The 17,649-nt window shown below is 39.1% G+C and overlaps 1 protein-coding gene across 1 annotated transcript in view; it reads right to left on the bottom strand.

Annotated features, from left to right (window-relative positions):
- Positions 1-17,649, bottom strand: part of cwc27 (CWC27 spliceosome associated cyclophilin) — a 31,745-nt gene that overhangs the window by 6,249 nt on the left and 7,847 nt on the right. The window contains exon 11 of the mRNA XM_085464328.1: positions 8,222-8,325. Coding sequence (XP_085320454.1) covers positions 8,222-8,325 — 104 coding nt within the window. The remainder of the gene's footprint in view (positions 1-8,221; positions 8,326-17,649) is intronic.

Raw genomic sequence — 17,649 nt, 5'->3', positions numbered from 1 at the left:
CCGTACTTCCAACTGTTCTTTACCTATCTCAACAACTGTTTATCCAAACCACTTCAAGCTTGCAGGCTGTGTTGCCAAGGAAATGAGTTAAGTGCACTGCCAAGTTTGAGCTTGTTTGGATGAGCGACTCTGGCCTGAGGGAGCCAGAATGAAAGCCGGCCAAGAAGTTTTAACTTTTACAAAATTACATTATTTGGATGGTCTAAAATTCAAACTGGTTCATGCAAAGATAACTGGAGAGGTTTTTAATAATAGTCTTTGTTTTCCTCTTTTTGACCACTTGTGAAACTGTTCCTAAACTGAACAGAATTCAGGGATGTTTTACCAGATTTAAAATAAATGAATAAATATTTATTTTTAGATGTTCAGTTTTAAGTGTAATTAACTGCTACTTAACAAACGACAGGTAAAAAAAAAAAAAAAACAAAAAAAAAAAAAAAAAACACAGAACAAGAGCAGCAAGAAAACATAAAAGGAAAAGCCTTCACAGATGCTGCTGTACATGCTCCATGACCATGATTACCAGAAAACTGAAAAGATAGTCCGTCCATCTCAGACTGTCATGCTCTGTACGTATCCATGCTATTGCTCACCATCACAAAGAAGGAATTAAATAATCATCCCTTATTTTTTTCCTGATCAAAGATGACATACGTAACGAGCCTTAAGATTTAACCGAGTCAGTTAAATTTTAGCACAGATTAGAGCAAGTGTGAACCACATTCAGCTGATTTGAGAGGAGTGAAGGTCACTTAACTGGTCCTACTGAAATATTATCAAGGAATTAAAAAAAATCTATTATTATTATTATTTTTTAATGATTATAGAAGGTGACAAATGTAAGGAAAATAGTGGTTTGCACAATCTCCAAGTGTCTGAACCTGTTTGAAAGGACTGAACAGGAGTACATTTTAAAATTATTTTTTAAATTAAGCAGTTTATTTGAAGATCAAAAGCTCTTTTTAAACTTTTGAATTCAAATAAGACAAAGAGACTCATTATTTTGTTGTTTTATTATTAGCGTATCCTCCAGTTGATAATGAAAACTATAAATGTCGAAATACTGCACTGACTGTACTTAACAGCCTTTGTTGACTACAAACAGAAACTGATACAACTGTTAGGCTACTTCAAAATATACTCGACTAAATTATAACGTATGTGGAACTTGACTTGCAGGAGCCGGAGATTCTTTAGCTAATCATCGCTGATCTCTAATGTGGAAATAAAGCTGCACTGAAAAGAAGAGGATTAATCATGTTGTTGATTCATTCTTTTTTGCTTTTTTCTGTTTCACATCACCGGCTGGACAAAACCCATGAACTGAAAAAAAAAACCCACTTAATAAAGCTTCTTAAATGTAAATATTTTTATTTTTCATAATCTTCTGAAAACTGAAGCAGTTTTAGACTGCAAGTCAGACAAAACAGCACCAAAAATGGTGTATAAAGATGCCACCCTGGATTTTTACTTCTTTATACAGTGGGGCAAAAAAGTATTTAGTCAGCCACCGATTGTGCAAGTTCCCCCACTTAAAATGATGACAGAGGTCAGTAATTTGCACCAGAGGTACACTTCAACTGTGAGAGACAGAATGTGAAAAAAAAAAATCCATGAATCCACATGGTAGGATTTGTAAAGAATTTATTCGTAAATCAGGGTGGAAAATAAGTATTTGGTCAATAACAAAAATACAACTCAATACTTTGTAACATAACCTTTGTTGGCAATAACAGAGGTCAAACGTTTACTATAGGTCTTTACCAGGTTTGCACACACAGTAGCTGGTATTTTGGCCCATTCCTCCATGCAGATCTTCTCGAGAGCAGTGATGTTTTGGGGCTGTCGCCGAGCAACACGGACTTTCAACTCCCGCCACAGATTTTCTATGGGGTTGAGGTCTGGAGACTGGCTAGGCCACTCCAGGACTTTCAAATGCTTCTTACGGAGCCACTCCTTTGTTGCCCGGGCGGTGTGTTTTGGATCATTGTCATGTTGGAAGACCCAGCCGCGTTTCATCTTCAAAGTTCTCACTGATGGAAGGTGGTTTTGGCTCAAAATCTCACGATACATGGCCCCATTCATTCTGTCCTTAACACAGATCAGTCATCCTGTCCCCTTGGCAGAAAAACAGCCCCATAGCATGATGTTTCCACCCCCATGCTTCACAGTAGGTATGGTGTTCTTGGGATGCAACTCAGTATTCTTCTTCCTCCAAACACGACGAGTTGAGTTTATACCAAAAAGTTCTACTTTGGTTTCATCTGACCACATGACATTCTCCCAATCCTCTGCTGTATCATCCATGTGCTCTCTGGCAAACTTCAGACGGGCCTGGACATGCACTGGCTTCAGCAGCGGAACACGTCTGGCACTGCGGGATTTGATTCCCTGCCGTTGTAGTGTGTTACTGAGGGTGACCTTTGTTACTTTGGTCCCAGCTCTCTGCAGGTCATTCACCAGGTCCCCCCTTGTGGTTTTGGGATCTTTGCTCACCGTTCTCATGATCATTTTGACCCCACGGGATGAGATCTTGCGTGGAGCCCCAGATCGAGGGAGATTATCAGTGGTCTTGTATGTCTTCCATTTTCTGATGATTGCTCCCACAGTTGATTTTTTTCACACCAAGCTGCTTGCCTATTGTAGATTCACTCTTCCCAGTCTGGTGCAGGTCTACAATACTTTTCCTGGTGTCCTTCCAAAGCTCTTTGGTCTTGGCCATGGCGGAGTTTGGAGTCTGACTGTTTGAGGCTGTGGACAGGTGTCTTTTATACAGATGATGAGTTCAAACAGGTGCCATTCATACAGGTAACGAGTGGGGGACAGAAAAGCTTCTTACAGGAGACGTTACAGGTCTGTGAGAGCCAGAGATTTTCCTTGTTTGAGGTGACCAAATACTTATTTTCCACCCTGATTTACGAATAAATTCTTTACAAATCCTACCATGTGGATTCATGGATTTTTTTTTCACATTCTGTCTCTCACAGTTGAAGTGTACCTCTGGTGCAAATTACTGACCTCTGTCATCATTTTAAGTGGGGGAACTTGCACAATCGGTGGCTGACTAAATACTTTTTTGCCCCACTGTATGTTCTATGTTTTGTCTAATTTACAGACATAAAATATAAGTGAGAGCACAACCAACTGAACTAACTGATAATGAAGATATTCTTTAGTTTCATCTCTAATACAAATAAAAGGAAGGAAACTAGACTGTAGCTGTCTAATGCAACAGATGTACTGTATGAGCTGTGTGTGTCACAAAGTACAGACAGAGAGGGTAAAATCACAGTATGCTGGGAATACTTTTCCACCAAACTGTCCTCTCTGCAGTATGTGTGAAAAATTCTCTCATCGTGAATAGAAGGAGAGACAATCAGCGTGCTGACATCGGTGTCTCATGCAGTTAATGTGCTTCTGTAAATCTCAGAGTTCAGGCGTACAGTCTGTGAAGTCACAGAGTGGCAGACAGTGAGCACAGTCTGCTGGCTGTCTGAGCACTTTCTTTCCACAACAAAATGTGATGTCACACACAGACACAAGCCCCAGATCACCGTCACCTCACTCGCCAAGCTGTGCCACTCCTGACTGGATGCTCTGACATATTCAGCTGCACTAAATAAATGATGCAACAGAGAAAACACACGAGGCCCCTGCTTGTCATTTAGGAGAGAGCTGCTATTTTATGAGTTCATGAGACAACATATTTCCCAAAATAAACTAACAGAACAACAAAGAACTTAAGGCAGGCATATGAACCAGACCTTACTGAAAAGCTTGTTTAAATGACCCAAGCATGCACAACTAACTAGAGACTATACCAACTGAAACCCTTAAATATCCTCCTGAGAACCAGGCTGTTCATTTATGTCCTCTGTAATGGATATTTGTTTTTGGTCTATATCTTTTGACTTATTTCAGGTAACCTACTAAGTCCTAAAGTACTAAATAGAGGAGCTTTCCATTGATATCGCATGTGTTTGAGTGGCGTCTTTTAGCTGTAAAAGAAGAAAGAAATCACAAAAAAGTGCAATGGGGAGATTCCCTTTTCCTTGGTTCTCAGGAGGATATGATTAAAAAAAATAGAATAACAAACTGGACAGGTCATGTTTCATGTAAGTCATTGGTCAATCTTGGTTTGAATAAAAGACAAATACAAATGTGTTATAACTACAAAAAGAAAAAGAAAAAAAAACTATTTGTGTGTCTTTAAACAATAATTCATTATGCACTTTAAGAAAATTAGAAGGAGTTGCTCCAAACCAAATGTTAAGACATCGCCCTCCCTGGGCCTGCCGGAGGTTTTATCTTGTTAAAAGGGAGTTTTTCCTTCCCACTGTCACCAACTGCTCAAAGGGAGTTGTCTGATGTTTCTCTCATTACTTTACAATATAAAGCACCTTGAAGTAACTGTTGTTGTGATTTGGTGCTATACAAACAAAAACTGAACTGAATAATGTAACTTGCTTCGTGGTACAGTACAGCTGATTCAAGAAGTGAGTGCTTCAGTTTTGGTGAGTGAAATTCTGGTGGATCCTTTGCAAATAACGCCAAATAAGAAATCACTTAATTTCCAAACCAAATGCACACAGATCACAAAAAAAGGGGGGAAAAAATCAAAGTATAACACTTTCCCCCACTTGACTGGTGTCATTACTGAAGTCTGTTGTGCTGCTTAGAGGGGCAGCCCTTTTTCTGACTTGATTTATGACACAAACACGTGATCTTCCTCCATCTCTTGCCCAGTCACCTCTGCTGCAACCTATGACATGCCGGATGCTGACTGATGATGCCCTGAGGTCATGCGCGAAGAACACACATCCCTTCTCCAGCTGTTGTCACTGACTATCCCTGAGTTTGATGACATTTTAAATTATATTCCTCCCCTTTCCTGTCACCTGGGATCTAGAGAGCTACAAATCAAGCTGCTGTTATAGCAACCGAGGTGTGTTGTGGACGACAAACGCCCCTTTTACAGGATCAAGTTTTCCCCATTCTCTGTTAAACAATCAGGAGTTTTTAACAAAGTCCAAGTGGCACAATAAGAAGTAATAAATACAGGTAGTTAAACTGAGTAAACTGTGTAAACTTAAAAGCTGCTCTGCTGATTGTTTAAAAAGAAACACAAAAAAACCTCTCTGAAATGAATTTTTAGATGGCTTTGTGTTGCTGTTGTATAGATGCATGACACATGCCTTACTAAAGTAACCACAATTCAGTGATATACTGCCTTTTGTGATTCATAAACAAAATAAGCAAGACATTACGAAAACTAAAGGGACTCCATCATTGAGAGTACATGCAAGAAATGATGTGCTTGTGATTTACTTGCATCACTTTGTAGCTGATGATTGGTAACTAGTGGACATCCCAGGCTCCTGTTGCCTAGGTAAGCCTCTAATTTATACTACTCTATCATATGTCCCCTACTGGCAGGTTTCAGAGTCGTTGGCAATTCAGATTCAATTCCCTGACTTGCATTGCTCTGTACCTGCTGGTTGCTAGCGAACATTTTTGTCTCGAGTTGCCTAGGTAACCCTCTAATTGGCAGTAGGTTCAATTGCTTGCCTCAAAGCAGAGAAATGTTTAAGTGGCAACATAATGTTTCTAGTGGTTATGTTGCCCGTTGTCACTGAATGTTATCAGTTTTCTGTGTCCTCTGGTCACCATGTTGTACTTGTACTTGCTTCCTGGGTGTCATTGAGATGACATAACAGATGTTTTTACTGTAATCAAACAGTAAAAACATCTAATTTGATCGCATGCTATCAAATTAGGAAAATATCTGACTAAAAAAAGAAAAAAAACAAGGCAATAAGTTACCTTATTTTATCTGAGCAGTGCTTTTGAGGGTTTAAAGTGGATGAAAATACCAGAGATGTGTTTTGAAAAAAAAAACAATCAAGCTGGTCTAAGACTCCCAGTTGATCTGCTGAGCAGTTAAAATAATAATTCCAATCACAGTATTTGGCATTTCATATAGCATTCAATTGATACATGTCCTAAAAATGAACAACATGACTGACAAGCCACCAGTGTAATACAACGCCAGGAATACACACGCAGACCTGTATAATATCTAAGTGGGATACAGTATGCTGCCACATCATTTTAGAGGGTTTTGAATGGACAGTAGTTTCAGAATGCCTCTCTTATTTTTGGCTCTGGTACCCAGTGGTCATGCCAAGAAAGAGAAATCCAGACTGCAGGAACATGCTATAATTTCTGTGAAAGCTGAAGAGAAAACTGAAGTGATGATTGTGATGAACTAAACTGTGTGTTAAAGGTGAATTCTGAAGAGACGGTTTGCATTTCAGGCCAATCAAGTTTAATGCCAGGCACAACGGTGAGTGAGGATAATGAATGGACACAGAATGACATCAGGCAGGCATGCAGATCAAGAATCATATACACACTGATGGTATATTACAGGCTGAAGAATATGCATTTAAGAATATTTTAGTGCAGGCACAATAAATTACTATTATTATTATTATTATTTTTATTTATTTTTATGTTATTTCAAGTATTCAATTACTTGCAGTAGAATAATCTTTGATAATCTTAACTGCCTTGTAAGTGATAGTAAACTGATCATCTCTAGGACTTTCCACTGTCAGCTGCAGAAAATGGGAATTTGGAGATGCCATCATGACTTTCCTGTTTTGCCATATCTCAGATGACATAATTTACCAAGAACATATCTAGTGGATTATATGACAACCCCCCCAATGATTTGTTACAGATGCAAAATAATTCAAACAAGCATCATGTGTTCACTGAGTCAGCACTGACCAATTAAAGAGACATGTGAGCGAATGGCACCAGACGCTGACCTTAACAAAGTGGTCAAAGCAGAATCAGGAGAAAATTTTTAGCTTAAAGGGATGGCATTGTTTCTGTGTGTGTGTGTGTGTGTGTGTGTGTGTAGCCCTTATTGCCGCACAGCTTCTCCAGTGAGATGAGATAAAACAAAAACCTCACCACAGTGCTCGTCTGTGGCTGAGTGGAGTTACAAGATTTACTGCATTTAAGCAGACATCCGTCTCCCCTGCAGCGGCCATTGGGCCGTGACATCTATCCATTCCATTTAATGGAATTAACTTTTGTTTCCAACACAAAAATGTAACGAGGAACTCTTTAAAAGAAACCCCTGCCTCTGGCTAAGCTGACAGGAAAGAACAAAACAAAGGCCCCTGGCTGAATTTAAATACCTTGTAAGATAATAGAGGAGCTTAGGCTACTCGCCATCAGGTATAACAATGCAAGGCTGCTACCGTCTCAACACCTGAATCAATAAGTGGATTTTTTTTTTAGAGACTACGTCTTCTTGAGTGTTAGAACAGAGATATAATTGAGAACAACTCAAATTTAGAGAGAGCAAAAGAATTGTAGTTAATGATAGTATTGGAGTACAACACAGTGACTGGATCTTGTCCTCTTTAATCTAAAATCATGCCGCCAATTGGCAGCAAATAAACATTAGGGTCTGTGTTTCTACTTAAAAGCATGACTCCATCAGTGTTTGTGGAGACAAAAACAATGTTTGAGCTCTTCGTGGACTTTTGTAAATTTTGGCTGGTGGTAATCCCACACTTAGGCTGCTCCCTGCAGACACCCCCTGTAAACCACTTTGTTTTGTTGCACAACAACACACACAACCTCAGGCTAACCTCTGTGTCTGAGTGGTTTTTGTAATTCTCAAAAATGCGTTTCAGCGTCAGCAAAAATCCAGTGATTGACGGCATTATGACAGACTGGAGTGTGGTGAAGACCAGAGGAGATTTGGGGGCAGATTTGTACAGAATTTAGTTGGGCCAAAGCTGCAAACTAACAAACACATTGGGTTTGATGTGCAACCATGGCGGCCACTCAACAATTTTTACCCATGCAATTTTCAGAAAGCTTCAACACAAAAATGCAGGCCGTTTAGGTGGTGGGGGGGAAATAGACGTCTGCAACTAATTGACAAAATCAGAGGGTTGCCTGTCTCAGTGTCCATTAGCAGAGAATGTAGCACAGACCACCCTCCTAGAGACTTACTTCACACTTAAATCTACTTTTAAAGATCATTAAAAAAAAACCCTAAACCTATAAATATATATTATATACATATAATATACACCCACTATATCATCTGCCACCAATAAATGTAAAATATAATGGGTTACACCAGGACACTTAAGAGTGCATGTAGGGGATTAAACATTTGCACACATACCCTCCTTGACTTCATCTTTTGCAGGTTTTGAACTTTCTTCTTTTCTTTGCTTTATGGCCTGCAGTTCTTTCTTCAACTGTCGCGCCTCTTTCCGTAATTCATCACTGTAAATGGAGAAATACAGTTTTGAGATCATAAACTCAACGTATACATCTGTTATAAAAGGAATACACTTGTTAACAGACGAGAAGAATCCCAGAGTGGCAGGCCCAAAGAAAAAAGTCATCCATTACAAACAAGAAGAGAATAGTTTGAACAGACATTTGGCTCCACTGGCTTCATCGCAAAACAAACACAAGGCATACATTTTTTTTTACGTTTCAAGAATATTAAATGTCTTTATAAACAAGTTGCTACTTGTCATTATGGTGGGCACACATACGAAACACAGAATAAAGAAGGCACATGGAAAAGCTGGTGTTGGTTCAGTAAACAGAAAACACTTTCCTCGAGAGTTTGTGCCCTTAGTTGCTTGTTTGAAGTCTTACTGAATGCAACATGATGTTCACTTTTTAAATTATAGTTCCCATTTAGAGTCAAATAAGACGCTAGCCTGCAAACGACCAGTGTCCCCCAATTTCTCAGTCAAATCGGTTCTTCGCTCATCTGATCGCGTTTCAAAACATCCAAATGGTGACAGCAAAATCACTCAACTTGACACTTCAAACAGGACTTCACTAACCAGTGGATGATGTCACAGTGGGTATTACCCATCTTTTTATTGTGGTCAAGACCAAAGTGGAGAGAGGCGAGTCTGGAATTTGAACTTTGGTCTCAAGTGAAGATCAAGAACTCAAAAATCTAATCCCAGGATGATTTAGACACTTTCCAAGTCAAGTCACAGGTAATAACTAACAAGAACCATGTCAAAGCCAGTCAGTCTAAAGCCAAAATCATCTTCCTCTTTTTTCGACTGCTTCCTTTAGAGATCTGCTTGCATCTCACCCTATCACTTGCATCCTCCTCTGTCACACCAACCAGCTGCATGCCCTTCACTACATCCATGAACTTCCTTCAGGTCCCTCTCATTTCTTCCTGCCCGGCAGCTCCATCTTCAGCATCCTATGTGTGTAATATATTCAGTCTCTCTCCTTGACACATGTTCTAAATGTCTCACTCTCTAACTTTGTCTCCAAACCGCTCAACCTGAGCTGCTGAAGAACCAAAGCTGTGTTTCAGACCATAAACTCATCCCTTTTGCGATATAAATGGAAAGTGATGAATCTCTGGGGTTGGTTTTTAAAACTGATTTACAGTACTTTTTTTTTTTTGGGCAATCTAAAGCTAAATTTGACCTCAACAAAATTTGTTAATGAGGTCAGTATCATGTTCATATTTGTACAAAAGAACATGCACATATTTAATTTGCATATAAATCAGAGCACTACACAAGTTGTATGAAGTTAAATATGAATGTTTTTCGATACATAAAATACACAATGCTCTGAGTGGCAGAAGTAATAAAAAACTTTATACTTCCTCTGCTCAAGTGGCACTGCAATAACTATCCCAGGCACTCCTCTCCTGGCTAGCCACCCTTGTAAAACCTTTAACTGGATGACAGAGGCAGGCCAAGGCACATCCTCACTTCCTTAACTCCAAGGTGGTGTCCTTTTTGGCAGGCGGCCTGCAGCCCAGCTCATACAAGGCCAGCAATGCTGATTATTGTTCCCCATCATATGACTGAGACTTCTGCCAGTTACAGAGCAGATATGTTATGTTAAGAAATGATAATATTTTTGTACTGCCTGACAGCTCTGTTTCATCCCATTCACTTGCAGAGCCACAAAGCACAGGTAAGCTGCACAGTCTGGGCCCCTGGCCTAGAAACATCTGAGGCATCTCCAGACCAAACAATGGCTGCTTTTGTTTCCTACATCTGCTTTTCTGGACAGACATTCATTTATATCCTTTCTCTTTCCTTTTATGTGGAACTTTGATTCTTGTGTTTGTAGCTAGTGCTATATTTGTTTAATTCTCTGACATTGTCTGTGGCAAAGTACTGAGGCATCAAACTGAGTGATATTTTAACTGTAAGTGGCTCAGCAAATATTAACAGCTGTGTCTGACTTGATGTCATGTCTCTTCCTTGTTAGCTTTCCTGGTTCTTCTGAGGATACACATAAGGAATCAGTCAGACATACAGTTGTTAGTCCTCTATTTTGAGGTCAGTATCAAGAAAAAAAAAATTGCTTCAGCTGAATCCAAACTAAGTTGCCAAGGGTAGAAACTGGTTGGCAGAATCAGACACTGCCTATGCGAGGATGTTGCTTGCTCAGCTCAGTCTACAGAAGAATCAATAACAACAAACCTCTTTTCTAAGACATATTTTACATAAAGCATTGTAATGCAACACAGATGTGAAAACCCATAGGTGGGCAAAGAACGTAATAATTTGAAGACTCCAGCTGCCATTCACACTCCCACATGATGAATGGGTTTTTGTCTCTCTGGTGGTACTCTTTGATTAAAATGATAGCAGAAAACTCTCCATCCACGTTACTGCAGAATTACTGCAGTAGGTGGCCAGTTAACTATTTTGTTTTTTTTAAGGTGATGAAGGCAACAACAAACCTTTTTAATACCAACTGTCAGATTTAACAAAGATTGTGCAAATGCAAGCTGAGCTTCAATAATTTAATATTGCACTTTCATTAAGATGTTTTAAAAAAGTCACACACACAACAAAAGAGGGTTTAACAGCCTTACTAGTAGTACGGATCAAGTTTCAAAAACATGCTTGATCCTGCTCTTCCCATTTATGCAATGTTCTAGCAATTTTTTGTACTTCTTGGTAACAATTTCAAAACTTGTCTGCTATCATCTGATACGATTTGGGTACAATGGCTAATACTTGGGAATAATATTGGTATCGAATGTAGCCAGGGACTAAAACCTTTGTTCCGTGTATTGACTATTTCACTGGTACTGTCTAACCATGTTCAGGAAAGGCATGCAAGGATTGAAGGATGCTGGTGCTAGGAATGCTAATGTTTATCAAGTTAAAAAAATATTAGACCTTTTAATTGAAATTAGCTGCTAGGAATATATACTGCTGTGGACACTGAAACATCACAGGGTTGACCAGCTGAAGATTGAGGTTTTAGCCTCTTTAGCCAAACACTCAAAAAAGTGAATTTGGGTGGTTCTTACATTTAGAAGAGTCTAAATTGTAATTTAATTAGTGCTGTCAGCGTTAATCTTGCTAAAATGACGTTAACGCCATAACTGCATTAACGCGGCAAATCTCCGTTAACAAGTTACCACGGTTACAGCGAGATTAATGCTGATGGCACTAAATTTGATCAAAAGAATTTTATGTTTATATGGTGAATCATATAAGATCTTGTTGAAATGATATGATACAGTCTTGCAGGAGTGGTTAGTTGCCTGGACACGATACCACAAGATCACATGAGATTTCAAACCAAAAGAAAATCACTGAGGTTTTAAGAGGCAGAAAAGCCTACACACACCACGTGTATGCTATCATTATTGTATATTGACAAAAAATATATATATATATAAAAAAAAATCTATATCTATCTATATCTTTCCTTGTTATTTGTGTACTTGCTGTAAATAATCATTGACAGCTCGGTGGTGCACTGCTTAGCACTGTTGCCTCACAAGAAGAAGGTCCTGAGTTCAAATCAACCATCTGGCCTGCATTGGTTCTCTCCGGATACTCTGACTTCCTCCCACAGTCCAAAGACATGCAGTTAGTGGGGTTAGGTTAAATGGTAATTCTAAATTACCCATAAGTGTCAATGTGACTGCAAATTGTTCTCTGTGTTAGCCCTGCAATAGACCGGCAAGTTTTATGTTATCCAGACTCTAATTTTTTTTAACATTTCAAAAAAATAACCCTTTAAATGAACTTAATCATGGAAAGGATTTCAGCATTAATAAATGGCTTTCTATTAGCAGCAACTACTTTTGTTGGACTAATGTAATTTGCATGGGTTAAACTAAGTTGGACTCAACTGCATTAAATAAGTTGATTCATCATAAGTTGGTCCAACTGAAGTACATTAAGTTGGAATAATAGAACTGCATAATGCTAAAATAAAGCAATTTAATCGCGTGGAAATCCTTTCTATGATTTATTTAATACTTTTTTTTTTGAGTGCACCTAGTCAACACAAATTTACCTGCCTCCAAAAAGTCACATAGGCTGCAGGCATGTTGCTTTTCACAAGTTTTTGTTATTATTATTGTTGTTGTTATTTTACTAGTGGCAGTAGCCATCTTTCACAGCTCACTGAGCTCAGGTGACCATTCTAATAGTAAAGACTTGTTGGCAAAGGCTGTGCAGTACACTATATTATATTATCCTTATACAGAAGCTCCCCATTCATTTAATAGTGAGGAGATTCTGTAGTTTTGGCAGTACTGATGATCATACATTTGGGATTTCCAAATGGCCTTTAATCTTTAATCTTGTGGGTTTTATAGGAACATCATCCCTGACACTTCTCTGGCATTAATGGGCATTAATAGGAAGGATTTTGCAAGCCTATTTTTGAGTAAAGAACACACTGGACTACGTGATCATTTTTGGCCTGCCTTGACATGTTGCCATTAGGAAAACAGGAGATGTATCCAAGGCAACAGCTGAACAATCAGCCCCATAACCATGGTGCCAATAAAGAAAAAAAGGGCAGAAAGGACAGGAAAAGCCCCACCAACACCTGTTAGGACTCCCCTCAGGGCTCAGCAAATTCCTCCCAAGACCCTCACATCATAACACAACAAACTACTCTGTTTCTACACTTGTTGCCCAGTCCGAATCACAATGTTTTGTCTAATGTATGTAAACGCATGTTTTAGTCATAGATTTTTTTTTAGGCAGCCAGCATTATCAATGTTAAGATGGACATTTATAACTCAGGTTCAGCAAAAAACAAGGAAAAAAACCCAAAAGAAAATAACACTTTAACAACACTTCATTCATTGCAAGGCAAGAATAACTGAAGAAGAGAATAAAGGATAGACAAAGCACAGGGTAGCTCCTTCTTGTCCCATTTCTGCAAGTCTACCCATCCCTTTACTCAATAAGGCAATCTATTTGCCAGCAGGAGAGACGAATTTAACAATCATTTTAAAAAACAAGGCCAATCGGAGAGGCACTCATCTGTTGTCATTTGTTGCCAGATAAACAGACCAAAACTGGCAGGACTAGATATATTATCAATCTTTCTTGTGACTCCCTACTAGCCCCTGCGGTCTGAGTGTACTTTGGGGCTGCCAGCTACTGTCACTCCTTCTGAAAATTCAAGAAATGTGAAAACCAGAGAGCTGTGGATGATTAACTTTTCATAAAGAAAGCATATGAAGTGATTGGCAGTAGACCAAGTACTCATGATTCCGAACCTTGCATTTAATACTCCAGTGTCTGGCAGGAGTCTGAGGCTGACACAGGAATTTGACAACCTTAAAAATAGTAAAGTGATGACTGTATGGTTCATCAAAAATTCAATAGTTTTTCCAAAATAGACAAGCACGCTGTGCTATCCTTTTTTGGATTTCTTTGTATTCTCATCTTGCCTTCAAATGGCTTTCACGAAATGTAAATACTGACAGAAATCAAACAGTTTTCACTTAAAATGTGGCCACAGCGTGATTAAGATGGGTCAAAAGTATGTCTAAAAGTAAAATTTAACACCTCAGAGTTGTTTAGAGTAAGTACACCACAAGGGTGGCAGCAGCAGCTTCTCTTTGCTACGTTGGATTAAATCCAGTCTAATGACTGAGCAAGTGATGTGGATGAATGTGCTAGAATAACAAGGTGGCTGGGTGAACTCCCCTCGGGGGGCACTCCATGGCTTGGTCAAAAGCCAAGGAGAACTGTGAGCTGGAGTTGAAGAATCTAACCTCAACGCAGGAATTTGCAGGACTTTGCAAAGTGATCTAGGTCAACGCAGTGGACCAAGGTTCCTTTTTAGAGTGCTTCACCTGCCTAATTTCTGAAACGATGCTTTAGCCTTCATCTAATCAGTTATGCTGGAAGTAACTCATTAATGTCATAGAGTATTAACTGTATGAATTATACTTAGTTTCACATTTTCTACTTCACTTAAATATTTTGCCTTTATGAGAGAATAAGACATAAATGTGCACAGTATCAGATGATGATGTTGATTACAGTCCAAGCCTCACTCCAAGCCTCACTTTTGCTTTTTATTCACTTTGAATTATATAAAACAAACAAACAAAAAAACCCTCAAAACTTCACACATCTTAGATATGCATTGCTGTATGGACCTGTTTCCAGCAAGCAAGTGCCCCATATGGTGCAGACATGCTACAGTGGTCCAGAGATGTGTAAACCTGGCAGTTCCAAAACATACACAACTCTGCTGCCAAGAACTGGATTATCTCAAGCAGGTTTCTGTACAAATGCAGCGCTGAATGCTTTCATGATCTCTGCAACCTTTCCCTGAGAACGCACTGGATTATGACCAATGACAAGAGACAAGTGCAGCCAATTAATTCACAGTGACATATTGTCTGCAGCTTGGTCGGATAATTAGTGTCTGATGTCTCATTTAAGGTAAACTGTCCACAAGGCTAAGGGAATGCTTTCTTAAGGTGTTTTAAATACTGAAAAGATGTTTGAAATGTGGAAAGAGAAACAGACCCAACGTGGCAGAAGACCAACAGATGAAGAATAGAACTACAGGGGCCGGTCAATTCATTAGTTAGTCAATCAACGGAAAGCGAGTCAGCAACTCGTTTGAAAAATGATTAATCTTTATAGTCGTTTTTCAACTAAAACCTTCTCCAACATGAAGATTTGGTTTTCCTCTGTTTTATATTAACGTAAACTGACTCTCCCACAAACATTTACTCTCAGGTTTTGGAAAATTGTGGTAACATTTTATAGACTAAACAACTCAACGAATTAAGAAGACATTCACAAGATTAAAACACACACAGCTTTGATTAGAGCACGTGGCAGAGTGCCAGAGGGAACATAGATTTTTCTTTTCTCTCGAGGAGTTTGACACTATGATAACTAGAAATTATATATTATATACAAATTCACTGGTTCCATGTCCTCAGATGAGAATATCTCCTGGTTTTCTTTTAAGATGTTAAAATTTCTTTGGGCTGGGAATGTTTGAAAGGAACATTAAACATTAATTTACAGCCAATATAATATACTGATATTGGCATACTCTTATACTGGCTGTAAAACTTTATTTTTGTAATATAGTACAACACTCAAAAAAGATGCTTGGGTAGCTTCAGAAATAGTGTCATTAAACAGAATGTCATACAGAATGGCTTCAACTTCTTTGTTTAAAACACACTTAGTATTGTCTGTAGCACACGTAGGAGCGTTGCATCACAGAGGAGCAGTGTGCTGATGAATACATTTTTTACTACCCCAAAACTGCTGCTGGAATTGGGCCCCAAAATCCAGTATTCTTACACTCTAAAGAAGAAAATCTACATCATAATCAATATTGAAAAGTCACTGTAAATCAGATACTGGATCCTTTATTTTCCTACATTTATTCACACCTAAATACATTTCTATGTATCATGTGTATACACCTACACTAAAAATACACACAAGTCCCTACAAAATGTAATTTTAATTAGAATATTCTACAGATGACATGAAAATAAAAATCTGGAAGACGCACTGAATTAAAAAAAAAAAGTCATTCCATCTGTATTACTAAGTCACCAAATACACATAAGTGATAACAAGTGAAATAAATAACAGGATGTGCTGTTCTGTCATTATCTTCAGTCTGCTGTAACTAAAAAGCCATTACCAGAAACAGCAGAGGGAGCCAGGCCATGCTGGCAGAAGCAGCTCACCCTGTGTCCCACAGCCATATGGAAGCGTTTTGCTTCCCCAGTCATGCCCCGTCGGGTTTAACAAAAGTGGCGACTACCACATACACTGCTTTTGGGACTTCATTCCGTAGTGTCTTTTATAAAGCACCCCCCACCTTCCCACTCAAGACAAAGAGGCCCACTTGAAAGAGCAAAGGCACTTGATCAATAGTAACATAAAGGGAGTGTCAAACTGTAAGTGTAAAGGCTTAAAGAGAGGTACCCACAACATCGACTACACAACAAGTTGAGGCAAACTCTGAGAGAAATGAATGTGTTTTGATCAATTGTATCCTTAGTTTTAAAGTTATATTCAGAGGTAAACTGTTATTTGGAAACTGAATGCTGAATATGAACAAGTCCAAGCATTTTGCAATGACGGAATATTGCAGTGGAATATCATCTGGCTCCTGGAAGGCAACTTAAGACAGTTTTTACATCAAGTCAAAACTATTTTGGATTCATGCACGCTCCTAATTTCATGGTTTTCTCAGCAATAGGGGGAGCTTTGTAAAATTTACTCCGTAAGTCACTACAAACCTGTATATCTCTCTCTCACATACTCACACACATAGCAACTACAAAGGAATTAAATGAAAGACCAAATAGCAGAAGTCATGCAGCAGTGAAGGCCATCAGACAGAATAGAGATTAGTGACTGCTGTTAACATCCTGCCTCCTTTTTCCCAGGTGACTAGATAGCAGTTGGTGTTCTTCCTTGCGGACAAAGTAGCTGAAAGCCCAAAGCAAAGCAACGGTGGGAGAGCAAGCTCACCCTGCAACAATGCCCCCTTTGTCCTGTACTAACACTGTACCTACCAGCCTGCTCTTTGATTCCCTGCCAAGACAAACCACTGTGTTGGGTTACAGTTCTTGTAGCAAAACAATCTGCGCTTGTGTTTAATATACTGCAGTCTGCCTGCATTGGGCTGGCTGTCAGTCAGGGCACGCACGCACACACGCACGCACACACACACATCTGACTGGGGGCCCACTCTTTATCCTATTAGCACTAATGAGAGAGGGGTATGTTGATTATGTGTGCTGAGAGCTACCTGTGAAGAGGATATTGTGGAGAGATAACTGTTAAATCACTCTCTCCATTCTCCACAGGTCATTTTCATCCAAATATTATCACACACACCATCACTCTCACCTCCATTGCACTCATACGGCTGGCTTGGACAGACGTGCTGTTTACTGCTAAGTAAGCAATTCGTGTTGAATGCCAATTTTCCTGCTTCAAAGAGCAGAGTCCTGATGTTGGTCCAGTGAGAAACAACGGAGATGTGCGAGCTTTGGTGTGTGTGCGTGCATGTGTTTGTGAGAATGTATCAAAGTAAGTGGGTGTGTATTGACAGAGCTGGAGGTAATGTAAAAAAAAAAAACAGGTTAGACTCCACTTCATTGGGTGAGAACTAAATAAATCATGTTGGGGAAAAAGTAGGAGAACTGGAGATAAGGACTTCTAGTAGACAATTTTTCTTGAAGAGCCACTGCAAGTTTAGTGTACTTGTCACAAGGAGGCTTTGAAATCAGTTGTTTAATGTCTCTTTGGCTCTGAAGAGAGT

Source organism: Copadichromis virginalis, linkage group LG7, assembly GCF_057382275.1.
Source record: "Copadichromis virginalis isolate Kocher_CV1m ecotype Utaka linkage group LG7, C_Virginalis_male_GT1.1, whole genome shotgun sequence".
In the NCBI taxonomy this organism is placed as follows: Eukaryota; Metazoa; Chordata; class Actinopteri; order Cichliformes; family Cichlidae; genus Copadichromis; species Copadichromis virginalis.
The sequence above is the reverse complement of the archived record's forward strand: the minus strand, read 5'-3'. Positions and strand labels throughout refer to the sequence as shown.